General features: G+C 48.6%; 1 protein-coding gene across 2 annotated transcripts in view; it reads left to right on the top strand.

The window, feature by feature from the left end:
* mdga2a (MAM domain containing glycosylphosphatidylinositol anchor 2a) overlaps nt 1-26,558 on the top strand; it is a 1,064,841-nt gene that overhangs the window by 938,653 nt on the left and 99,630 nt on the right. The window contains exon 13 of one of the 2 annotated variants that reach the window (XM_038776328.1): nt 24,348-24,503. The exons of the other annotated variant lie outside the window; for it this stretch is intronic. Coding sequence (XP_038632256.1) covers nt 24,348-24,503 — 156 coding nt within the window. The remainder of the gene's footprint in view (nt 1-24,347; nt 24,504-26,558) is intronic. 2 annotated transcript variants of the gene reach the window in all.

Raw genomic sequence — 26,558 nt, 5'->3', positions numbered from 1 at the left:
GCAGACAGGGGGGGGCAGATACCTGATGGTACGGGGCAGGCTGGAGGGGAGAAGAGTGGTGCTGGTGAATATATATGCCCCGAACTGGGATGACGTGGACTTCATTAAAAGAGTGCTGGGGAAGATCCCGGACTTGGATTCTCGCAGGCTAATAATGGGAGGGGACTTTAACATGGTCCTTGACCCAACTTTGGATCGGTCGTGTCCCAGAACGGGTAGACTCTCAGCAATGGCAAGGGAGCTGAAAGGGTTTATGGAGCAAATGGGGGCAGTGGACCCCTGGAGGGAGGGACAGCCAACAGGAAGGGGCTACTCGTTCTACTCGCACGTCCACAAAGTATATTCCAGGATAGATTTCTTTGTGCTAAGCAGGGACTGTAGGGGGGAGGTAAAGAACACGGAATACTCAGCAATTACCATTTCAGACCATGCCCCGCATTGGGTGGACCTGCAGTTCGGGGGAGCGAGTTATCAACGCCCGCAATGGAGGCTAGATGTGGGACTGCTGTCGGAGGAGGGGATCTGCGAGAGGCTTCGGAAATGTATAAAAAATTACCTGCAGGTGAATGACACTGGGGAGGTCTCAGCGGCGACCGTGTGGGAGGCGCTAAAGGCAGTAGTGCGGGGGGAGCTGATTTCAATTGGGGCCCATAGAGCCACGGCAGACCGGGCAGAGATGGATAGATTGGTCAGGGAAATGGGCCGGATAGATGAAGAGCACGCGGAGTCCCCGGGGGAGGTTTTACTCAGGGAAAGGCAGAGGCTACAGGCGGAACTGGGGGCACTATCCACGAGCAGGGCCGTGGAACAGCTTAGGAAGGCGAGGGGAGTGGTGTACGAGTATGGGGAGAAGGCTAGCAGACTGTTAGCGCAGCAACTTAGGAGGAGGGAGGCGGCCAGGGAAATAGGTAGAGTGAGGGACGAGGGGGGGCACAAAGTGGAGGATCCGGCAGAATTGAATAGGGTATTCCGGGACTTCTATCGTAAGCTGTATACTTCGGAGCCGCCAGAAGAACCGGAGGGGATGAAAAGGTTTCTGGATGGGTTAACATTCCCAACAGTTGGGGGGGGGGCGAGTGGAAGAGCTGGGGGCCCCGATTAGAGTAGAGGAGGTATTGGGGGGCCTAAAGGCCATGCAGTCGGGGAAGTCCCCGGGGCCGGATGGATACCCAGTAGAGTTTTATAGGAAGTTCTCTGAGCTGGTGGGCCCGGTCTTGGCGAGGGTTTTCAATGAGGCAAGGGACAGAGGGACCCTGCCGCCGACAATGTCACAAGCCACCATATCTCTGATATTAAAGCGGGGTAAAGACCCGGAGGTGTGCGGGTCCTACAGGCCAATCTCCCTGATTAATGTAGATGCCAAGCTCCTGGCAAAGGTACTGGCGGGTAGAATGGAGGACTGTGTACCGGAGGTGATTGGGGAGGATCAAACGGGGTTCGTGAAAGGTAGGCAGCTGGCGGCCAATCTGAGGAGATTGCTTAATGTGATAATGATGCCCCCGGCGGGTAGAGAGGTGGAGGTAGTGGTGGCTATGGACGCCGAGAAGGCCTTTGACCGGGTGGAGTGGGAATATCTATGGGAGGTGCTCGGACGGTTTGGGTTCGGGGAGGGATTGGTGGATTGGATCAAATTATTATATCAGGCCCCGAGGGCCAGCGTCAGGACCAACAGAGAAGTGTCGGAGTACTTTAGGTTGTACCGAGGGACCAGGCAGGGCTGCCCGCTCTCCCCGCTGCTGTTTGCGCTGGCCATAGAGCCGCTGGCGATTGCGCTGAGAGCCGCAGAGGGTTGGAAGGGGATGGTGAGGGGCGGGGTTGAACATAGGGTTTCTCTTTATGCAGACGACCTGCTCCTGTACGTGTCGGACCCAGTGGCCGGGATGGGAACTATACTGGGAATGCTGAGGGAGTTCGGCCAGTTCTCAGGATACAAATTAAATACGGTCAAGAGTGAAATGTTTGTGGTACAGGCAAGGGGCCAGGAGAACAGATTGAGAGGGCTACCGTTTAGGTTAGTTGAGGAAAATTTCCGGTATTTGGGAATCCAGGTGGCACGAGACTGGGGCAGGCTGCATAAGTTAAATTTGGCCAGGGTGGTGGAGCAAATGAAGGGAGAGTTTCGGAGATGGGATGCACTCCCGCTGTCGCTGGCAGGGAGGGTGCAGACTGTAAAGATGACAATCCTCCCTCGATTTTTGTTTATTTTTCAGTGCCTCCCGATCTTTATCCCACAGTCCTTCTTCAAAAGAGTTAACGGGCTGATCATGAGCTTTGTCTGGGCGGGAAAGTCTCCGCGGGTGAAGAAGGCAATGTTGGAGAGGAACCGCAGCGAGGGGGGGCTGGCGTTGCCGAGTCTGGTCAATTATTACTGGGCGGCCAACATCGCTATGATAAGGAAGTGGATGGTGGGTACGGGGTCTATTTGGGAGCGAGTGGAGGCGGCTTCGTGCAGGGGCTCCAGTTTGGAAGCCCTGGTCACGGCTCCTCTACCGCTGCCGCCGGCCAAGTACACCACCAGCCCGGTAGTGGTGGCGACCCTGCGGATATGGGGCCAGTGGAGGAGGCATGTGGGGGAGATGGGGGCGTCTGTCTGGGCGCCAATCTGCGACAACCATCGGTTTGCGCCCGGCAGTATGGATGGGGGGTTCCGAGTATGGCGGCGAGCAGGGGCGGGAAGGGTGGGTGATATGTTCCTGGAAGGGAGCTTCGCGAGTTTGAGGAGCTTGGAGGAGAAATTTGGGTTGGTAGGGGGAAATGATTTTAGATACCTACAGCTGCGGGACTTTGTTCGTAGACAGGTCCCATCTTTCCCGCGCCTCCCGCCAATGGGGATCCTAGACAGAATAGTCTCTGGGAGGGACGAAGGGGAGGGTAGAGTCTCGGGTATTTATAAGGTGCTCATGAGGGAGGAAGGGTCCCAGACAGAGGAACTGAAACTTAAATGGGAGGAGGAGCTAGGCGGGGAAATGGAGGATGGGCTGTGGGCAGAGGCCCTGAGTAGGGTAAACTCGACCGCGACATGTGCAAGGCTCGGGCTGATCCAATTTAAGGTCGTTCACCGGGCCCATATGACGGTGGCTCGGATGAGCAAATTTTTCGGGATAGAGGACAAATGCGTTAGGTGCGCGGGAGGACCAGCGAACCATGTGCACATGTTTTGGGCATGCCCTGAGCTGAGGGGGTACTGGGAGGGATTTGCGGGGGTCATGTCCCAGGTGCTAAAAACAAGGGTGGTGATGAGTCCAGGGGTGGCAATTTTTGGGGTTTCGGAAGACCCGGGCGTCCAGGGGGAGAAAGCGGCCGATGTGCTGGCCTTTGCTTCCCTGATAGCCCGGCGACGAATATTATTGGCGTGGAGGGACTCAAAGCCCCCGAAGACTGAGTGGTGGCTTGCGGACATGTCAAGTTTCCTGGGGATGGAAAAAATTAAGTTCGTCTTAAGGGGATCTGTGAAGGGGTTCACCCGGAGGTGGCAACCATTTATTGACTTCTTTGCGGGAGAGTGAGCGTCAGCAGGGGGGTGGGGGGAGGGGGGGGGGTGGGTAGAGTAGAGTAGGAGGGAAAATATGGCGGGTAGCACGGGTGGGAGGGGAGCGGGCTTGTGCAATATGTTACGATGGAAGTATTGAAAGTACGTGGATGTTTGCACATTTTTGCCTTTTTTGCTTCCTTTCTGAAGATGTCTGTAACTGTTTATAAAGCCAAAAACTACCTCAATAAAATTGTTTATTAAAAAAAAAAAAGAAGGGAGGGAGGCAGAAGACGGGAAATTATAGGCAAGTTCGCCTAACTTCGGTCATTGGTAAGATTTTAGAGTCCGTTATTAAAAATGAGATCACGGAGTGCTTGGACATGCATGGTAAAATAGGACTGAGTCAGCACGGCTTTGTCAAAGGGAGGTCATGTCTGACAAATCTGTTAGTGTTCTTTGTGGAGGGAATAAGGAAGTTAGACAAAGGAGAACCAGTGATTTATTTAGATTTCCAGAAGGCCTTTGACAAGGTGCTGCGCAGGAGACGTTAAATAAGTTAAGAGCCCATGGTGTTAAGCGTAAGATCCTGGCATGGATAGAGGATTGGCTGACTGGCAGAAGGCATAGAGTGGGGATCAAGAGGTCTTTTTCAGGATTGCAGCCGGTGACTAGTGGTGTGCTGGGACCACAACCTTTCACAATATACATTAATTTTTTTTTAATAAATTTAGATTACCCAATTATTTTTTCCAATTAAGGGGCAATTTAGCGTGGCCAATCCACCTACTCTGCACATTTTTGGGTTGTGGGGGCGAAACCCACGCAGACACGGGGAGAATGTGCAAACTCCACACGGACAGTAACCCAGAGCCGGATCGAACCTGGGACCTCAGCGCCGTGAGGCAGTTGTGCTAACCACTAGGCCACCGTGCTGCCCTACACAATATACATTAATGATCTGGAATAAGGAACTGAAGGCACTGTTGCTAACTTTGCAGATGATACAAAGATCTGTAGAGGGACAGGTAGTATTGAGGAAGCAAGAGAGCTGCAGAAGGGTTTGGACAGGCTAGGAGAGTGGGCAATGAAGTGGCAAATGAAATACAATTTGGAAAAGTGTGAGGTTATGCACTTTGGAAGGATGAATTTAGGCATAGACTATTTTCTAAATGGGGAAATGCTTAGGAAATCAGAAGCACAAAGGGACTTCGAGCCTTTGTTCACGATTCTCTTAAGGTTAACGTGTAGGTTCAGTCGGCAGTTAAAAAGGCAAATGCAATGTTAACCTGTATGTCAATAGAATAGGGGGATAGAATACAAGGCCAGGGATGTATTTCTGAGACTGTATAAGGCTCTGGTCAGACCCCATTTAGAGTACTGTGAACAGTTTTGGGCCCCATATCTAAGGAAGGACGTGCTGGCCTTGGAGAGGGTCCAGAGGAGGTTCACAAGACTGATCGCTGAAATGAACAGCTAGTCTTATGAGGAACGGTTGAGGACTCTGGGTCTGTATTCGTTGGAGTTCAGAAGGATGAGGGGGGGGATCTTATTAAAACTTACAGGATACTGCGAGGCCTGAATAGAGTGGACGTGGAGTGGATGTTTCCACTTGGAGGAAAAACTAGAATCAGAGGACACCATCTCGGACTAAAGGGACGATCCTTTAAAACAGAGATGAGGAGGAATTTCTTCAGCCAGAGGGTGGTGAATCTGTGGAACTCTTTACCGCAGAAGGCTGTGGAGGCCAAATCACTGAGTGTTTTAAGACCAAGATAGATAGGTTCTTGATTGATAAGGGGAGCAGGGGTTATGGGAAGAAGGCAGGAGAATGGGGATGAGAAAAATATCAGCCGTGATTGAATGGCGGAGCAGATGCGATGGGCCAAGTGGCCTAATTCTGCTCCTAATGTCTTGTGGTCTTATTCCCACTTGACTGGGGCTGGTCCTTTCCCTCAGCTTCTGGTCCAGTTTCAACCAGCAGTTTCAAACTCCTTCCGGAAAACAACTCTATTTTTAAAGTTACCAGGCAGTCTGCCACACCCAATGTGCTTTTCACTGGAACAGCTTTTAAAATGAAAACAGGGAAAGCACTTCTTTTTCCTTCTGCAGTCCAAAGCAACCAAACGAAAACTGAAACAAAAACAGCTCCACCCATAAATCACATCAAGTCACATGGCTAGAGACCAAACCTTTATTAACGGGGCACTCACATGACAATAGCAATAAATATAATGTTAAAAAATGTCTTTTCACCTTCACAAACTTCCAGGTGACCAAGTTATATGGAAAAGTAAATGGTGAGGAAGACGCTAATAGGTTGCAGAGGGGTAGAAACAGAATGAATGACTGGGCAATAACATAGCAGATGAAATACAATGCTGCCACCCACTTTGATAAGAATAGTAAAGTAATCCACCTGCCTGGTTTGAATTTAAACCAGAGCTTGGCTGTTAACTGGTCCTGGTGCATACATCATCGCAGCACCTCCATTAATCAGAGTCCACATGCCAGCCAATCAGCACTCTCTTGTCATGCTGTTGTTTCTGTTGTTTCCTTTACAATTTTTTGTGAATTCTGTCCTGATAAATGCAAGATGATGAGCTTCAACAGCATGTCAAGTTCTGCATTACCAAATGACTATTAATAATATGACATATAAGAAAATTATATTTAAAAATGCAGTATATTTTGTGGATGTTGAAAAACAGAAATGTCTGCATTCAAAGGAACTTGGTTTCCCAGTACATGAAATACAGAAAGTTAACATATAAGGACAGAAAGCAATTACTCAGGCAAATTATACGTCAGCTTTTGTTATAAAGTGATTGGCGTATAGGAGTAAAGACGTCTGACTACAATTATACATTGCATTAAAGACCAGCCCAGCAGTACTGTGCAAAGTTTTGGTCTCCTAACTGTAGTATTCTATTTTTGGTGTTTTGTTACGTCTGTCTGCTCACTGTTCACTGTGTGCTATTAGTGAAGTCTGTGTGTGGTTGCTGAGAGAATGAGATGCTAAACTGAAGCAAGAAGTTGTAAGCAGGAAAACAGATATTTTAAAAAGCATTTTACATAGAACTCCTGCTCATACAAAGAAACTAGTGTTATCCCTGCATATCCCCGGCACACTTCCTTCCCTCGCCGGGAGACCCATCCGTGCCTTTGGATTGATGGATTTTGGAGTTCAAGATCTACTTGCTTGCTGTGGGAATAGACAGTCTGGATACAGCGGCAACTCACGCAGAGGACAATTCTCATACAATGCCTCAGAGCAGAGGACCAGCGCATACTTGAGCAGCTCATAACAGACGTATTGGGCAGCACGGTGGCACAGTAGTTAGCATTACTGCCTACGGCGCTGAGGACCCAGGTTCGAATCCCGGCCCTGGGTCACTGTCTGTGTGGAGTTTGCACGTTCTCTCCATGTCTGCGTGGGTTTCACCCCCACAACCCAAAGATGTGCAGGATAGGTAGATTGGCCACCCTAAATTGCCCCTTAATTGGAAAAAATAATTGGGTACTCTAAATTTATAGCAGACGTATTGACTTTCAATACAGCAGTAAGTTCTCTTGAAGCATAATTCAGGCTAAAGATTGCCAAATAGTATACATTCCAACAGAGATTGCAGAGAGTCTAACACAGTCAGATATACGGGAGCACAGTGGGTAGTACTGTTGCCTCCCAGCTCCAGGGTCCCAGGTTCAATTCCTGGTGCCGCGGAGCCCCAGAGAATACTGGGTCAGGCCCGGCAATCATATGCAAACAGGGCTACTGGACGTGCGTTCTAGACTGCATTAACGCCGTTGTCGAGGTGGCGTAGAATAACGATTTGGCATCAAAACTGCACCCACTATGATTTTCTTTTTTTATAATCCGGTCCACCAGGTAATTCAATGACTGCAACCACTACAACTTGCATTTTGATTGCACTTTAACATAGAGAAACATTCCAAAGCACGTCATGGAGCCACAATCGGACAAAGAAGGAGATATTGGCAGGAATTCCCCGGTCGTCGGAATTTGCGTTTCCCACTGGCAGCATACCCCCACCAGCGCGTTTTGCAGCGGCGTGGGCTGGTTTCAATGGTATATACCATTGACAAGTGGTGGGAGGATAAAATTTAGCTGCCAGCCAATGGCGCACGGACTGGACAGCTGAGGGAATGGAAAATGCCACCCATTATGAAGAGTGGCTAAAAGCTTGGCCAAAGGTGCATTGCGTTTGGGGCCTGGGTGCATGAAAGTATAGCCACCATAGGTGGGACAAAAGATGCGAAAGATGCACAACAAGCCACAGAGGGGCTTTAGTAGGACTGAAGAAGATCAGCGAGATAGGCAAGGGTGAGACCATGAAGGGATATAAAGACAAGAATGATAAGTTTACATTGAAGGTTTTAGACAACCAGGAGCCACTCTAGGCCAATAAAGATAGGCACGACGAATGAGTGTGGTTTCGAGCCATATAACCTTAGGGCAGCAGAGCTTCAGATAAGCTGCAATTTAATTATGTGACCTGGTGTCCAATTCTATTTGGAGTTCACGTGGTGCAGTTTGGAATATTTTACCATATTAACGGTTCTGTATGAATGTAAGTTGCTCTTGTTGATGAAGGGAGGCTAGGGGAGCATTGGAATGGTTTATTCAGGAGGTGGCAAAGATGTGAGTTGAGATTTTTTTTTTAGCAGAAAAAGGGCTGAAGTAGGGCTGGCCCCAGGAAATGTTATGGAAATGAGAGAAGATGCTCTTTCTAATAAAAAGAAATGGGGTTGTGTTTCTTCTTTCTTTTATAAATTTAAGTACCCAATTCATTTTTTTCCCCAATGAAGGGACAATTTAGCATGGCCATACCACCCACCCAGCACATCTTTGGGCTGCAGTGGTGAGACCCATGCAGACATGAGGAGAATGTGCAAACCTTACATGACAGTGACCCGGGATTGAACCCAGGTTCTCGGCACTGTGAAGCAGCAGTGCCAACCACTGCACCACCGCGCCGCCCAGAAATGGGGAAATAACACAGTTTTTGACAGCAGCTGAATACAATGGCATAATGTTTTTAAGTGATGGCGATTGGAGCTGATCCAAAACTGGATAATTAGGCAAGCAGTCTAATTGCACTGAGCAGTGGATGGGCCCAGAGTGTTGGAGAAGGGGCGCTGGATATCTCCATTGTACCTGTGGAGAGTTTAATTTTTGGGCTCTGATGGGGCAGCACTGAAGCAGGCGGGTGAAAAATTTCGTACTGTTGGCTGGCCAATCAGTTCCTCACTCCGTGCTGCCGCCGGATACTTTTCCCAGTGGTAGGATTGGGGCGTGGCGGGGGGGGGTTTGGGGGGTGGGGGGTGGGGTGGGGGGTGGGGGGGTGGGGGGGGGGGGATGGGGGGGGGCGTGGGGAGTGGAGTCAGCAAATATCAGGTAACCATTTCAGATAGATAAAGGTCGATTGCCAGAGGAAAGCAGGATTTTTCCAGTCAGCCACCATGGGCTGGATTCTCCAAAACTGGGGCCATGTCCCCACAACGGTGCAAGATGCTGGCGTTTCTCTCTTGACTTTCCTTAAGAAAGCCCTGAGCAACTCACTTATCTGCAGGGGGCTAGCAGGGTCCCGGAGTGCATCTCGCAGCTCTGGCTGTGGATACGGGGCCCGCACGTCCGGTTGGGAGTCCGCACATGTGCACGACGACTGCCTGCAGCGGCCGTGCCGTGTGCCATGGTGGACTCAGACCGCAGACCGACATCGACAATGTAGCCCCCCCCCCCCCCCCCCCCCCCCCCCCACGGAGATGGCATGTATCCGCGGCTCCGAGCCGCCCGATCGCTGCCCCGGCCGCCAATGAGGCCCCCCCCCCCACCCCCAGTGTTCTGTTTCCCCCCCCCCCCCGCCCCCCCACCAGGGCGGCCGCAGACTGAGTCTACAGCTGCCAACCGAGGTTCCCGACCGGCAATACGTAGTTAGAACCATGCCATCGGGAACTCGGCCAGTTTTGCCCGGAGAATCGCTGGGGGGGATGGGGGTGGGGTGCTCTGTCATTGGCCCCCCAGCCGCGACGCATAATCGGCACGCGCGTGATTCTCTGGGGACCGGAGAATCACGGGAGCGGTGCAGGGCACCATTCCCTCAAAAACATCAATATTTCGCCCCCTGCGCCAAACGCGATTATGGCGCGGGGCTGCGGAGAATTCAGCCTCATGTTACCAGAGGAATCTGAGAACAGTGTGGTTACCTGGAGTCAGACTGGGGTGGGGAGGTGGGGTGGTGACAGTGCTGAGACAGTCCAAGGTGGGGTCAGGGTTGTAGTTCAGTGGTCCTGAAGTTAGTTGGGTGCTCAGGTGAATAGTTGGATGAGCAGGAGCATAGCCATACGGGGTCAGGAGGGTAAGTGGTGAGTTTTAAGGGGTAATGTGTCTGGGTGAGATTGGGAGGGTCGATTGGATCAGGAAATAGTGGGAAGGTCGGTGTGGGGGTGCTAACCAGGTGTTTGGGGGCTAGTCAAGTTGGGTTGGGAGGGTGGTCGGGTGGTTGGCAGGATAAGTCACTGCCGTAAGTCGGCAAGATTCCTTAGGCAGCGCCTTCCAAACCCATGACCACTACCGCCTGGAAGGACAAGAGCAACAGTTACCTGGGAAACCCAAAAACTGGAGGTTCCCTTCCAAGTCACTCACCAGCCCGACATGAAAATATATCACCGTTCCTTCACAGTCGCCGGGGCAACAGCCTGCAACTGCCTCCATAATATCACTGTGGGTGTACTTCCACCTCAGGGACTGCAGTGGTTCAAGATAAATGCTGGTCTAGTTAGCGATGCCCATATCCCGTAAATGATTAAAATTTGAAATTGGGTGGTCAGAGGTTGAGTGGGGTGGTCAGATAGTGGTCTGTCCTGGTTGTTTGGGGGTAGTTGCATGATGTCAGGAAGTAGCCAGTGTAGTGATATCTGTACATGTTAATATATGTAGTGATATGTTAATACGTGTAGTGATATGTTAATATGTGTAGTGATCTCTGTATATGTTAATACATGATGAGTTAATGTGCAGTCAGTACAGTCAGATGATCACTAGATGGCAACACTAACAGGAACTATATATGGAGTTTCCCGCTCTTTCTTAGTGTTAGTGTGTGTGTATTGCAGCTAGAGGATAGACCATCTCTGAGTGTAGTATATTAATTGTCAATTTAATCTAACCTTAGTTAATTCTATTACGAGTCAAAGTATTAAAGTAAAAGAACTCACAAGTATATTATTTTGTTGAATAATTTGTCATCAACTGGAAGACTTTGACTGTTTATCATCGAGTTAAATACAACTCGGCAAGACAAATGAGTACTATATATATTACATCTCTGTAAGTTGGTCGTTTGGTTGTTGAGAGGGTAGTCAGGTGGTCAGATGGTAGTCAGGTGCTCGGATTTATTGAGTGGTTGGGGGGATGGATTGGTGGGAGACAATTTTGCAGTTAACCAGGAGTTAGACTAAATTTTAACCTGTCCAACATTTCCGCAGTAACTATTCAGCTAAGTTCATTGGACCTATCCGAAGTCTCCATCACTAACTTTGAACGGAGAGTCCAGGGAAGCTGAAGAATTGCCCATTGGAGGTTGAAATATGCTGGGCAGTTCCCACCTAGGTCCAGACATCAGGACCTCCAAAGAGCCCCAAAACATATCTCAGTCATACCTCTGATGATCTGGAGACTAGAAGATTTGGGCCAACATATATATCTCACAATAATGGACAGTTTTCAACAAAACCTGATGCACAGATAGGGTGTTGCTGAAGAAAGGACTAATTAACTCTGAGCGAAGATGAGGGTCTGGATCCTGGAATTTTTTTAAAGGATCCATTAACATTGGGAGACAGGGCAAATTGATTTTTTTTGTCAGAATTTTATGGATTTTTTTGTTCAGAATGTTGTGGATTGTCTCTCATCTGTTGTGTTGCAATTTGACATAGCTGTCAAAATGTGAACAGAGTTTTCAGAGCAGGATGTTGGATTTGGATTGGCCTGAAGTCTCTTCAGTGAGATAGAAGCTCTCAACAAAAACATGTAGTTGGTAGTTGCACAGCATCAATCAGGCAGGAAAAAGCATCAAAAAAGCCGTTTAATTGCAATAATGTTAATACAACATGCGCCCTACTGAGTACTCTCTTCACTTGTTTTTGTTTATATCCAACTTTGAAAAGCTGTTGCTATCATATAATCATTCCCGCGGGTCTTTGGAATGTTGGGGGTGATTTTCAGACTGATTTAGCCGTCAGCAGCAATGGCAACGCGGGTGGGAAATCCCGTGAGAATTGGAAAACGTGATTCTCGCTGGTGAGATTGCGTTTTCCGATTTTCCGCACCCCCTCGCCAGTGATGTAATGAGGTTGATGGCCAGAAGGGGCAGGTATCTCATTTTAGCACATTTTAATATACTTACTGAGCTGCCCCGCCACATGATCCCGACACACTGACTATTTATACCTCACTGATGTGATGTCACATTGGCGAGGCTTGCAACGGGTTCTGAAAAACGTGAATCAGTCGAGGGGATTCCCCCTCCGGGGTCGCAAAAATAAATGTAGCAGCTGAGGGAGTGGGACATTCCCCTTGTCATAGCCCCCAGCACAGGTTGGCACTCACATTCAACCTGTTCCGGGGGTAGTGTCAGATCCAGACCCTCTGGGGATCCCCATTCACATTATGTTTGTTGGGGTGAGGAATTTCCGATACTGTTGGGTGAAAGAGAGCCCTGATACTGTTGGTTGGGGGGGGAGGGGAGGAGTGGGAGCACCCAATGCTTATGGATGGGTCCCCCATGTCCATTGTGGGAGGGTGGAGAGATGCTAGGATGCTTTCTTTCCATGCTGGTAAGGGTGCCATTTTTAAAAGACGTCTGATCTCTGTGGAGTTGGCCTCACCGGCTCTATCAGGCCCACCCTGCCACGGTGACCGCGTAAACCACACGCACTGATTCTTTTTCAGCGATGCTCAAAATCTGGCCTAAAAACCCGGCTGTGCAGCTGGAGAGCTCCACGCTGGGCTCCGTCAGAGCCTCACATTCTGGAAATGCCACCCATTATGTTCCACAGAGTTAACATTTTAGTTTTCTATTTCAGTCCATTTGTAAAACTGATACATCTTTCGGAAGCATCCTTTTGATTTTGCAGCACCCTCTGCCTCAGTACTGTACCTGATGTTATTTGTGTATTTGTGTATATTTTATCAAAGCAATGTCTGTTTTCTACATTCAAGGGATGTGGTTTCAGTATTCATCCTTCACAAGGTTATCATTAAAACAGCGAACAAAAGATGTTTACTGTGGATTTAATATTGCACAGCATGCAAATAATCATGTTGTTCAGGAACTTCCAGCTCATCCCCATCCCATCACCAGCAGCACAGCACCCACCGAACCCGCCCTCTCACCTGTTAATGTTCAGGCACATAATTAAGAGCACAAATTCACCTCAATAATTATCACGAGTGTAAAACATTTTTACAAAATATCAACAAAAAAGTTTTGCATGCAACTTTTCCCAATACGACAGCTGCCCCCCAGAGCATCACTTCACGAATGTGTTTTGCACGCAGAATTTTAAATGCTGCATTAACCCTTACTTGCTGAATTATTATTCAACAACTAGCAGTTGTTAAACCGGCAAAGTCTGCGTATCCATTAATCTGGTAGAAATTACTCCAAGTGTGTTATAATCCCTCAAATTTCATTGGAGTTGAGATTATGAGGCATTCATCCTTGTTACAGTTACGTCTTGAACAGAAGTATGTTATTTCCAAAAATAAACATTCTGAATTCAGCTTGAATGAAAATATACATCAGTTTACTATTAGTTACAAAATACGTTGATCTATTTAAGGCGTACAATCTGGAAAATGTAGAATATTTGAACGGATTGTTTGAACCTTTAGATCAAATTCATTTGATTTCTTGTTTAGCCAAGCTACAGAACTACAGAAAATGCCAGCATACTGCATATTGGTAAAGCATTGAAACAGTGTCCAAATTCACAAAAATGGTTAGTATCTTAGCTACCTGTTCGTGAGATACAAGGGGTGAGTTAACCACTGCTTTTCCCGGATCTGGGCGTGCCGGTTAAAAAGCGGGCAAGGCCAAAATTGCTCACCGGCCCGCTTCTGATGGAACGTTCCAAATCATGCCCAAATATGGCGAACATATCATTAACCCTCATTTGCATACATTTCCAGCTCATTAGCAAAATTAGCAAGATTGAAGTCAAAAGCAATCTCCTCCCGGGAATTAACCGGCTCCCGAGTGAGAAATCACGGGCGTGCCATTTAGTACTCCTTTTTAACAACGTGAAACTGCCGCAAAGGCTGCTGAGGGGAACTGATGAGGTGAGTGTCATAATATCCACTCATGTATATAATGAGATGCAGACAGGCAGTGATTGACACACAGGATGACCAATGAACACACAACACAGAACAGCCAATCACCAGACAGGACACCACCACTATAAAGCCCACAAGGCATTAAGACTGCCGCTCTTTTCGGGACCCAGATACTGAGACAGTCAGAGTGCACAAGTTAGTGGGCACTATTGCCATGTGGTAGCTAGTAAGTCTGGTCGAGCCAGTAAGAGGTCATCAGTAGGATTAGTAGAGTGTCAACCCACAGCTGAACATGTACAGCAGTTCATAGTTAAATAAAACAGTGTTGGATCATCTCCGGTGTCAGACGTTTGTTTCTAGCTTCCCTGCATCCTGTTGCAGTCGACGTCGGACCAACCTGCCTAACACATCAGTGAGTATTCATTTCCATTTTCCTGCATGCAGCTCAAGAGCACTGGTGCTGCTGCCCACTGCTCGTGGGGGTGGGTGAGGGCTAAAGGGGGGGGGGGGGGCTTGGTCAGGGTGCTGAGGCAGAGGGCTGAAGCATTCCAGCTCGGAGGTCATCCATGAGGCTTTCAAGCCATCTTTAAATATTGTGGAACTCCATAATAGGGGCAACTGCAGCTGCTGCCTGTCTGTACTATCAAACACTTCCTGAGTGACAAAGCCCTGCTCTTGGTTCTATGCTGAAAGTCACTTTAACTTACTTTGACTGTCAGCAGCCTCTAGCTTCACAGCTAAATGAGGAATTGGCCTTGTTAGTTGTGAGAGCACTTCACAGCTGCAGGTTGTGTTTGATGTTTGCTCCCACAGGTGGATGTAGATGCCTGCAGGCTGCTGTTGCTGTTTCCTTTCTTTTCTGTAGCCGGAAAGAACAATTTTTTCCAAGATGCATGGGTCCTGGAACACCAGCTCAGAGGGACGTACAATTCCAGAAGGCAATCCAGTTTGAATCAAGAAGACACTGCGGGACCTGACGCGTGACATTGATCCAAATGAGCCACCTGCTAACGCTGTTGAAGAAATGCGTTTGTAGATTGCTGATGCTTTTGTTGCTGGTGTGGTCAGTGCTGCATGTAGCTGGCACATCACCGCGGGTTAACCACTCTGGAAGTCAAGGATGTTCAACTGCACCTTGAGCGCCAGTGAAATATGTGGATGCCAGGATTTGGTTCCAGTGGGATTGGGCCATGTGGGAGGGCCTGCACGGCTGCAGCTCCTGGATGGAGACTGGCACTGATACGTGGAACAAGGCACACATTGATAACAGATCATTTTTATGATAAAGTTCTGGACGTGTTAGAACATTCTCAGGCTTATCTTCTGTTTCTGTTGAGGAACCTGTGAGGGGTGATACCCTGTGTTTGTTTTTTTGTGAAAATGAGCTGCTATAGCTTTGCGTTGGTACCAATATGGAACGGTGATGTTTCCTTAGTGTTTAATGGTTTGTGTGATATGTGGAATGTTACATAGTTGATTTTCAAATCTTTATTACTGTTGACCGTTTAATAAACAAAATATTCTCAAGTGGCTTCTCGTGAGTACACGTGCCGTGTCTCAGAGGATGATTATTGCATCGCGTTTCAATCAAACTTTGAAGCCTGATCAGTTTGCCTGAACTCGAGAAGTGTCGGCACCATAGAGGCAGCAGACAACATTCAAACACTCCAGAGCTCAAGAGGATATCCTCATGACCATAGGGTCAGTTTGTAGTTCAGGGGAGGAGACCTGAACACATTCTCCCTAATGTTCCCGGCAGGTGTCCAGGGGCTCCTGATGTGTCCAGGATGAGTGTGCAGAGCGAGGTTTTCCAGCACAGCTGGCTCGGTAGACAGCACTCTGAGAGAAGGCAGGACACGAAAGAGTGGGGGAGGCTTGGGGGATTTGAGGGTCCCGAGGTGGAAGACCTAACTGATTGTCGGTCTCTCTCCTTCTCCAATCCTTTACAGATATAGCAACATGGCTGGTGCTGTCGGCCCTTGTGGTACTGGTGGCAGCCAAGACAGGCAGATACCAGGCAGATGCCAGAGAAGGCAGCAGTGTCGATTCAAGTTGGAAGTAGCACCCCATGTGCAGGGGGCTGCCACACACCCTGAAGACCCGGCTGCCCATCAGACCAAGGAGGAACCAGAGTGGGTGGCAGCGATGGCTAACGGTGTACAGGCTCGTTGGTCTTTCAAGGAGATAACGGACAGCATGCGCCGCAGGAGACTCCATCTCAACAAAGAGACAGTGCGGCACCACTGCCATGTCCTCGCAGACTTGGGATCCCGTGAAGCTGGAAACACCCGCTCCTGGTGGCCGTGAAGGACCCGAACTTCCATGCAACTGGTGCATTCCAGGGCTCAAGCAATGACTTGCGTGGCATTTCCAAAGCTACAGCCCACAAGTGCATCCGTGAGGTCACCGAAGCCCCATATGCCCGAGCTGCAGACTCTATCAAATTTGAGCTGGACCAAGTCCACCAAGATACCTGGGCTGTAGGATTCTCCACCATCGCCAGGATGCCCCAGGTCCAGGGGGCAGTTGATGGCATGTATGTCACCTTGTGGGCACTGGGGCATCAGGGATCTCCCTTCATTAACAAGAAGGGGTTCTACTTCCTGAATGTTCAACTCATGTGCGCCCACCACCTCTGGATAATGCATGTGTGTGCACGCTTCCCAACGGGTTTGCATGATAGCTACATCCTGAGACACTCTGAGGTCCCCAGCACCTTCAGTGACTACTCCAGGATGACGGGTTGGCTCTTGGGGGATGAGGGGTACCCGTTGAGGTCCTGGCTGATGCCACTAGTGCGGAGACCGGCGCTGTCATTGAGCAGTGCATTGGACGTCTCAAAATGAGGTTTCAATGCTTGGAATGCTCTGGTGGTGTCCTGCAGTACCCCCCCCCCCCACCCACCCAGAGGGTCTCCTGCTTTGTGGTTGTCTGCTGTGCCCTCCACAACCTAGGACAGCTTTGGGGCGACATGCTGGAGGAGGACGAGCAGTACATTGTGCAGCCTCATCGGAGGAGGCAGATGAGGCAGACCAGGAAGGGATGGAAGTCAAGCAGGAGAAGAAGGATGTAGGTTAGACGGCAGGGGAATGGGTCTGGCATGCCCGGAGAACCAGAGAGGCCTTCATCCTAACCCTATTCTTCTAGGACAAGGCTTTGTCGGTCAGCTCACCCCCTCCTCCCCACAATCTCTTCTTCCTCCCCAAGCTGTGGAGATGCTGGTGTTGGACTGGGGTGAGCACAGTAAGAAGTCTTACAACACCAGGTTAAAGTCCAACATGTATGTTTCAAACACTTGCTTTCGGAGCACTGCTCCTTCCTCAGGTGAAGGACCTGAGGAAGGAGCAGTGCTCCGAAAGCTAGGGTTTGAAACATACATGTTGGACTTTAACCTGGTGTTGTAAGACTTCTTACTGTCCTCCCCAAGCCTCTCTCCTCCACATTCCTCTCCAACGCTCCCAATACCTCCTTTGCCCCCAGTCCCTCTACTCCCCCCCAATCCCACCTCCCCCGCATTCCCCTCCTTCCCACCCAATCCCCCCTCCTCCATTCCTTCCTTCTCCCCATTCCCTCCAACCCATTCCCCTCCTTCCAACCCAATCCCTCCTTCCCCCAATCCTTCTACTCCCGTCCAACCCCTCCTTCCCCCCAATCCGCCCCTTTCCCATTCCCCTCCAATTTTCCTCCTTCCTCATCCCCATTCCCTGACCCTCCCACATCCACACACCCCATCCCCGCCCCCGACAACCTTGTTGCACCTTCCAAGGGTCTGTGCAACATCACCCAGGGTGGTGAGCTTGTGTCAGCACTGTCAGCGGGTCAATAATAATAATAATCTTTATTATTTTCACAAGTAGGTTTACATTAAATTCTGAAAATCCCGAAAGACGTGCTTGTCAGGTGAATTGGGCATTCTGAATTCTCCCTCTGTGTACCCAAACAGGCGTCGAATGTGGTGACGAGGGGCTTTTCACAGTAACATCATTGCAGCGTTAATGTAAGCCTACTTGTGACAATAAAGATTATTATTATAACTCTGCAATGACATACAAGGCAAGAGAGTGATGATCACTCGCTGTGAGGGAAGCTCTGTTGCTCCTCAGTTTGCTCCAAACTTTGACTCCTGTCTTTCTGCTAACAGTGCGCTCACACCCATCCTCTGAGAGGGGTCTGCATCAGTGGCACGTCATCTTGGACCACTGGGTGGCGGGAACAAGGGGACAACAGGGAGTGGTGGTGCAGGCAATTGAGCGATTGATTTGATTTATTGTCATGTGTACCGAGGTACAGTGGAAAGTATTGTTCTGTGTACAGTCCAGACAAATCGTTCCATACATGAATAAACATACGACAGATGATAAATCCACAATGTAAATACATAGGCACAGGTGTCGGGTGAAGCATACAGAGTGTAGTACAGTAGTCCCCCGTTATACCGTGCTCCGCAATACCGCGGTTCGCGATATACCGCGGGGGGGCTTATGGACCCCAACTGTCAGTTGTGTCAATTTCAGCGGCCGGCTCACTTTGATCTGGAGAGGGAAGCTGCTCTCTCACTGAAACAATCAGCCGGCCGCTGAAATTGACACTGCCGGCTGCTCTCTCCCTCCAATCCAACTTTTAAGTTTTAATGTTTCTGATTGGAGGGAGAGAGCAGCGGGCAGTGTCAATTTCAGCGGCCGGCTCACTTTGATCTGGAGAGGGAAGCTGCTCTCTCACTGAAGCAATCAGCCGGCTGCTGAAATTGACACTGCCCTGCTCTCTCCCTCCAATCAGAAACATTAAAACTTAAAAGTTGGATTGGAGGGAGAGAGCAGCGGGCAGTGTCAATTTCAGCGGCCGGCTGATTGTTTCAGTGAGAGAGCAGCTTCCCTCTCCGGTCGCTGAAATTGACACTCTTTTAATTAGATCCACGATGGGGGTTTTAAATTTATTTAAAAAGCTATGCTAGCGCTTCCCATTGTGAGTCTACGGGGGTCTGACCTCTCCCCCCGCCCCCCGTAGACTCACAATGGGAAGCGCTAGCATAGATTTTTAAATAAATTTAAAACCCCCATCATGGATATCCGCGGCTCGGTTGCAACGCGGGTGGCTGTCTTGGACCCCAACACCCGCGTTATAAAGGGGGACTACTGTATTACTCAGTAGAAAAGATGTGTGAAGAGATCAGTTCAGTCCATAAGAGGGTTATTCAGGAGTCTGGTAACAGTGGGGAAGAAGCTGTTTTTCAATTCACATGTATCAGGTGTAATATGTTTTAATTGTGAACATTTGACATTTTCATCGTTACCCGATTCTTCTAGAACGATGCTTTGTCAGTCAGCTCACCCTCTCCTCTTCCCAATCTCTCCTTCCTCCCCAATACTCCCTCCCCTGCATTCCCCTCCTTCCCAACCAATCCCCACCTCCAATCCTTCCTTCTCCCCAATCCCCCCACCCAATCTGTGATCCACTCTCTTCTTGATTTTTTATGGTCTACTGCTATGGTCCCCAGGATCCACATCAGAGGTAGAGGCAGCCTGCTGCTTTCCACGCCCTGTGGCTTTTGATGCCCTTGATGGATGTCCTCTGGAGGGCCTGGAGCCAGGAGGCCCTGGCTGACTTACCGGTGTTAGTGGGATTGCGATGTCACCCTATTCTGTCCAGTCCCCTTGAGCTGCGCCTGTGTCAAGAGGGGAGTGGGAATTCGGAACAACTGGAGACCTTTCTGGCAGGCCCTGGGTTGGCGTCCAGCGCTTGCTCCTCCCTGATGGTGCTCTTAGCGCCCTGGGGGTCTCAACGGGATGGAGGGGCAGCTGGAGTGGGCTCCAGACATCTCTGAGTCATCTGGCTGTTCCAGTTCTGGTGGCCATGGTGTTGATGTCCTCGGCAATGCTCCTCAGTGATGGGGCCATGCTCTGCAGTGCCTCAGCAATGACCATCTGTGTTTGGGACATCTCCCTCAGTGACAAGGACATAATGTCGAGGCCCTCAGCCATGGTCATCACAGACTGCGCAATGCCTTAAGCAGCACCATTCAAGATGTGGGCGTCGTGGTCCAGGCTTTCCTCTGCGATCGCCACCCTAGCAGTTTTGGCCTCAGAGCTCGGCATTGTCCGCATCATCTGCTGTGCCCATAGCCTTTTGGATTACTCCAACCCGCTATGCACTTGCTGGAATGTTGCTGACATCCCCTCCTCAAAGTCACGGCTGTGTCCTATCATCTGCATCAGCTCTGGGAGATCCTAGTCCAGAGGCTCTGCATCTGATGGGACCCAGCTGAGTCCTGGGACCAAGCTGATGAGCATCAGTAACTGTGTGATGCTCACCAGATTGTGCCCCAGGAGCCTGTCCACTAATGCTGTCCGCCGAGGTGTGTGTCTCTGCGTTGGATGATAGCTGTGACGCCTCAATGGAGGTTCCTCAGAACTCTCCTCCGAAGTGGTCCCTTGGATGGCAGGAGGGGGAAGGATTCTGGATGGCCTGGCTCCATCAGGTGGAGATCCTGCGAGACAATGGACATGTTGTCAGTGAGAGGGAAGGATCATTTTGTCTGACGTGACCACCTCACTTGGGACAGGTCATCTGGGTGAAGAGGCAGTGGATCCTCATCTCTGTGGTGCAGGCCAACCTCGTTGTCAGTGACTGCTCTCTCCACGTCAACCCCGCGATTTCCAGGGCCCGTTCCTCATAGTGGGTGAAGACTCAAATCTCTGCCCCTCCCATTTTGGCCCTTTCCCGCATATTATGGGCAATCTTCTCCATTGGGGACAAAGAGAGGGCATTGTGAGCCACAAATCTGATGGGTCGATAGCAGGTGGCATGTGTGGGCACTGCACCTGGACAAGAAGGGGTTGTGCTGGTGGGTGCCAGTGGGCTCTGAGGAGCAAGCATGAAAATCGGATGTGGGGAGGGTGCAAGGTGTCAGCCAGATTTGTGGAGAGGCAGGACAGTGGTGGTTGGGAACTTGAGGGGTGACAGGCGGAACTGATGCCAGGAGAGAAGTGGTACCTTACCTTGGTTGCAGCACTTGTCCATCGAATAATATATTCAGGAGGGTGTGGTGACTAAATCATGGGACACAGCTAGATTTGGGCCCGTATAAATCTTAAGTGATTTCTTTGAGCACATTTGTTGGATATTTGTTCACACAATAGCAATCCGAGGGCAAAATGTTCATTTTTAAAGGCTGCCCCTCACACAATAGTTCACCAGGAACCATCCGCACACCCTCTCCACCCTCCCTTTCCTCTTCCTTCCCCTATTCAGCCTCCATTTCCACCATCCCCCCCTTTCCCCATCCACCCCTCCCCCTCCTTCCCTGCGCTGACCTGACACCAACGTGAATCGATGTTCATTTGGGGTGGGGGGGGATGGTTCAGGAGTAGAAACCTAATAATTATATACTAATGTATGTAAATAGTATTCCCAACGTTCAACGATCGGAAACGCAGTATGTCACTGGCAGGTGAAGAGGACAATATGGTCAAGCGTTTAGGTTGACGTGAAAGGCAATTTGGACTTCTCACTCGATTTTTCGTTACCGTCGCCAAACCCACGCAAGAAAATAGGAATTGAAAATCTCGGCCCCAGTCTCTAAAATTGGTGGCCATCTACTTCTGAAGCAAATTCTTCTCAATGGATGACCCTGGTGAATCTGACAAGTTTACTTTGTGTTTTCTGCTGGTAAACACAGTTCAACAGTGTCTACTTTGCTGAGACTATTGAGCTTCAAGCTTGGAATCAGAAAATGTACACTGCTTTTTATGAGTGTCTAAACCGTGCTAATGGCATCAACTCCCAATCTGTGGGTCTTGCCTTGCCCGTGTCAATCCAGAGATTTACCAAAGTCTGGTCAACTAACTCTGTTGCACCTTCAAAGAGCTGCAGTATTTTATTAGCGAGAGACAGCATGGTTTTGTGAAGGGGAGGTCGTGTCTCACTAACTTGATAAGAGTTTTTCAAATGGGTCACAAAGATGATTGATGCAGGTAATGCAGTGGATGTTGTCTATATGGACTTCAGTAAGGCCTTTGACAAAGTCCCTCATGGTAGACTGGTACAAAAGGTGAAGTCACACGGGATGAGGCGTGAGCTGGCAAGATGGGTACAGAACTGGCGAGGTCATAGAAGGCAGAAAGTAGCAATGGAAGGGTGCTTTTCTGATTGGAGGGCTGTGACTAGTGGTGTTCCTCAGGGATCAGTGCTGGGACCTTTGCTGTTTTTAGTATAGATAAATGATTTGGAGAAAAATGTAACTGGTCTGGTTAGTAAATTTGCAGACGACACAAAGGTTGGTGGAATTGTGGACAGTGATGAGGACTGTCAGAGGATACAGCAGGATTTGGATCGTTTGGAGACTTGGCCGGAGAGATGGCAGATGGAGTTTAATCCGGGTAAATGTGAGGTAATGCATTTTGGAAGGTCTAATGCAGGTAGAGAATATACCGTGAATGGTAGAACCGTCAAGAGTATTGACAGTCAGAGAGATCTAGGTGTACAGGTCCACAGGTCACTGAAAGGGAGAAGGTAGTCAAGAAGGCATAAGGCATGCTTGCCTTCATTGGCCGGGGCATTGAGTATAAGAATTGGCAAGTCATGTTGCAGCTGTATAGAACTTGGAGTATAGTGTTCAATTCTGGTCGCCACGCTACCAGAAGGATGTGGAGGATTTAGAGAGGGTGCAGAAGAGATTTACCAGGATGTTGCCTGGTATGGAGGGCATTAGCTATGAGGAGCGATTGAATAAACTCGGTTTGTTCTCACTGGAATGACGGAGGTTGAGAGGCGATCTGATAGAGGTCTACAAAATTATGAGGGCCATAGACAGAGTGGACGGTCAGAGGCTTTTCCCCAGGGTAGAGGGGTCAATTACTAGGGGGCATAGGTTTAAGGGGCGAGGTTTAGAGGAGATGTACGAGGCAAGTTTTTTACACAGAGGGTAGTGGGTGCCTGGAACTCGCTGCCGGAGGAGGTGGTGGAAGCAGGGACGATAGTGACATTTAAGGGGCATCTTGACAAATACAAGAATAGGATGGGAATACAGGGATACGAACCCAGGAAGTGTAGAAGATTGTAGTTTAGATGGGCAGCATGGTCGGCACAGGCTTGGAGGGCCGAATGGCCTGTTCCTGTACTGTGCTGTTCTTTGTTCTTTGTTCTTAGTAAATTCATCAAACAAATCTTCCAACCTGCGAAACCCTGGTGTACTGCCACTTATCATATCAAAGCTGCTTTTATATTGACATTCAAAACTCTCCCAATTCATGGACATTTTGGTGGTAATTGTGTCAGATTCATTAAGGCTGACCTGCTTAAACATGCCTATCTTTCTCGCAGTTTGGAAAATTTGGCAACTTGGTGCAACTTGACCACACATCCTGTGAGTCAGCAATACAACCAAATCTTTACAAAATTACCATTGCAAGATACATTACCCATGTGACATGATAGATGGCAGATTTTGATGACTAAATCTGCAGAGTATCTTGATGATACATCGGAGTTAGTCCATGAAGTTATAGATTGAGACTCTGGCAATGGCTTTGACACAGTGCCACTTTGGAGGTTACTTTAAAAGGTAAAAAGAAACAGAATAAGAAGAAAACCTTGAAACTGGCAATGAATTGTTTAGATGCTAACTCAAATTGGTCAATTAATATCTGATCCTGCGTAGTCTTAAGTCCCCAGTAGGGCATTAGCACAGACTGGGGACAAATAGTGATGGTCGTGGAGGGGAAATGGGTATTGGAGAGAAATGAGGTGAACTCAATTCATCTAATGATGGACATCAGAGGGTATATGCATCTCCTGGTAATTTCCTGATGGCCTTTTCAAATCAAGAAGGAATTCTCCTGAGTTCTTTCCAAATTAGTCACTGGTTTTCTTTTCGCCTTTCCAGGTTAGTCATTTGGAGAGTGTGGTGAACGAGGTTCTAGAAAACTCAGGGGTAGGATAAACATTGATGGGCTGAATGCTGTCCTTTCAACTTTCTTTATTCATTTATTTTGCATTCACTAGCTAGATGCAGTTTTGTCTGTTGAAGAGTCTAATTCACCTGAAATGGCGTTCAGTTTGTGATATCATCTGGTCACAAACCTTTGCAAATAGTATGCAAGCTGTATTGAATTGCCTTTGTATCCGAATGTGAACATTTTCTTGAATTTTAATGTTTGGCTCAACCTTGTAAGAAACCTTACAGCACCAGGTTAAAGTCCAACAGGTTTTTTTCAAACACTAGCTTTCAGAGCACTGCTCCTTCCTCTGGTGACCTAAGGAAGGAGCTGCGCTCCAAAAGCTTGTGTTTGAAACAGACCTGTTGGACTTTAACCTGGTGTTGTAAGACTTCTTACTGTGCTCACCCCAGTCCAACGCCGGCATCTCCACATCATGGTTCAACCTTGTTATTCCATCAAACACTCACGGCCCATGGGCTAGTTACTGGTATACTTATGCTGCTGTCAAACAGTCATATATTCATCTATTTTATGATAGCTGTTATAAAATGGTTAGAGATGTGCATGTATCTGTTAACAGGAGAATTCAGCTGTGCATTTGAAAATGAGAAGATCTGTGGGTTCACACAAGACCGGCTTGATAATTTTGACTGGACAAGGCAAAGTGCTTCAACCAGGAACCCAAAGTACACTCCGAACACAGGACCGAGTGCTGATCGAAGTGGTTCCAAGCAAGGTAAAGTGGCGATTTCTGTTTATAGAGTAAGTCGCTGTCTGATCGGAAGGGCCTTCTCAGTTCTAAAAGAGCGGCGTGGAGGTTAATTCTTGCTCCCTTCTACCAACCTGTTTTTGGCCTTTGACAATATGCTGAAATGATAATGGTTGACATTGTAGTGACTAGGGTCTGGGATGTGCAACCTGTCCAATACTTAACCACTCGCCATGGATACATTATGCAGGTAAAAATAATTGCTTGACTAAAATGGGCACTGACCAGTTCAGTCAGCTCCGAGCTCCTACCGAGTGTGATGTGTTTCTCGCAAACAGCATGAATGCCACTGCAATAAAATGCAATCCTTCACAGCTTGAATGAAAAAAATGATTCATTCTTTTTTTGCATGTCTTACACATTGGGAAGTAGAATGCGTAACCATTCCAACAATTCCATGCGTTTTTATATCTAATTATAAACTGACCCTGAAAATTTCAGCATCTAATTTTCAATGGAAAGGAAATGGAACAGTTACAATTTGCAGTGGCAGGGCGCATGCTGTTCATTGGTCTTGCCTCTGCATGTTGAGCTGTTTTAAATCTTCTGTGTCACAGGTCGCTGAAAGTGCAAACTGATAGTGGAACAGGACACCTGGGATTTGAATGAACAGTGCACACAGCTGGTTATCTCTGTAACCAATTAGCTTGACGGATTGTGGAATGAACAGTGGAGGGATTGAGGATGAAATGTAAATTAGAGTGCGTGAATTCAGTGTCAAAAGCAGGTTACACTTGGATTAGTTAATGTTCAGTGGGCTGGCACAATTAACATTTGCCACATAACACAAATTTAGGCTGAACGAGACTCAATTTAGGATTCAATTCATTGGAGCTTAGAAGAGTGAACATAGAACATACAGTGCAGAAGGAGGCCATTCAGCCCATCGAGTCTGCACCGACCCACCTAAGCCCTTACTTCAACCCTATCCCCTTAACCCAATAACCCCTCCTGACCTTTTTGGACACTAAAGGCAATTTAGCATGGCCAATCCACCTAACCTGCACTTCTTTGGACTGTGGGAGGAAACCGGAGCACCCGGATGAAACCCACGCAGACAAGGGGAGAACGTGCAGACTCCGCACAGACAGTGACCCAGCGGGGAAACAAACCTGGGATCCTGGCACTGCGAAGCCACAGTGCTAACCACTATGCTACCATGCTGCCCAAATTGTGGGAGGGGACCTCACAGAAATTTATAAAATTCTAAAAAGGTTTGACAGGGGACATTCAGAAAGAATATTCCCGATGGTGGGGGAGTCCAGAACTAGGGGGTCATAGGTTGAGGTTAAAGGGCAAACGATTTAGGACTGAGACGAGGAGCAATTTCTTCACCCAGAGAGTGGCGAATCTGTGGAATTCACTGCCACAGAAAGTAGTTAGAGGCCAAATCGGTGTGTGATTTCAAGAAGGAATTAGATATATCTCTTGGGGCTAAAGTGATATGGGGCGGAAGGCAGGATCAGGGCACTGAACTTGATGATCAGGGAAAGCCTTCAGCCCACCCCTTGCTTTCTCCAAAAAATGATTCAAATTTAACTTCAATCTAATTTGTGGTTCCCCCCAAAAGACACATACTGGATCCAAGCTGACAAGAACAGGCATTACACCTGATCTCACGCTTGATCCTGAATTGGATTCTCCATCGGCGGGTTCTTCCATTTCGCCGGCAGCGCTCTCACGCCCGCAGATTTTCCAATGACGTGGGGGTGCCCACAGTGGGCAACCCCATTGGTCGGCTGTCGGGATGGAGGATCCCGCTGTCGGAGGGGCATGCTGCGGCGGGACTGAGAATCTCGCCCCTTATGCTTTACCTGATGAGAAGCCTCATGCCTTTCAATGGTGAGTCAGGCAGTGACAATCAGCTTTCATGAAGTTAATGGTGCAGCATCTTGGACAATGACGTTTGGCTTTACACCATCAACTGCATATGCCTGAAGATGCTGTGATATTTGCACCTAAATAACACTGAGAACCATTTAGCCGTGCTACTATTCTGGCAGAAAATATAACACTTTTGTT

This window comes from Scyliorhinus canicula, chromosome 2 (genome assembly GCF_902713615.1).
Source record: "Scyliorhinus canicula chromosome 2, sScyCan1.1, whole genome shotgun sequence".
Taxonomy (NCBI): Eukaryota; Metazoa; Chordata; class Chondrichthyes; order Carcharhiniformes; family Scyliorhinidae; genus Scyliorhinus; species Scyliorhinus canicula.
The sequence above is the reverse complement of the archived record's forward strand: the minus strand, read 5'-3'. Positions and strand labels throughout refer to the sequence as shown.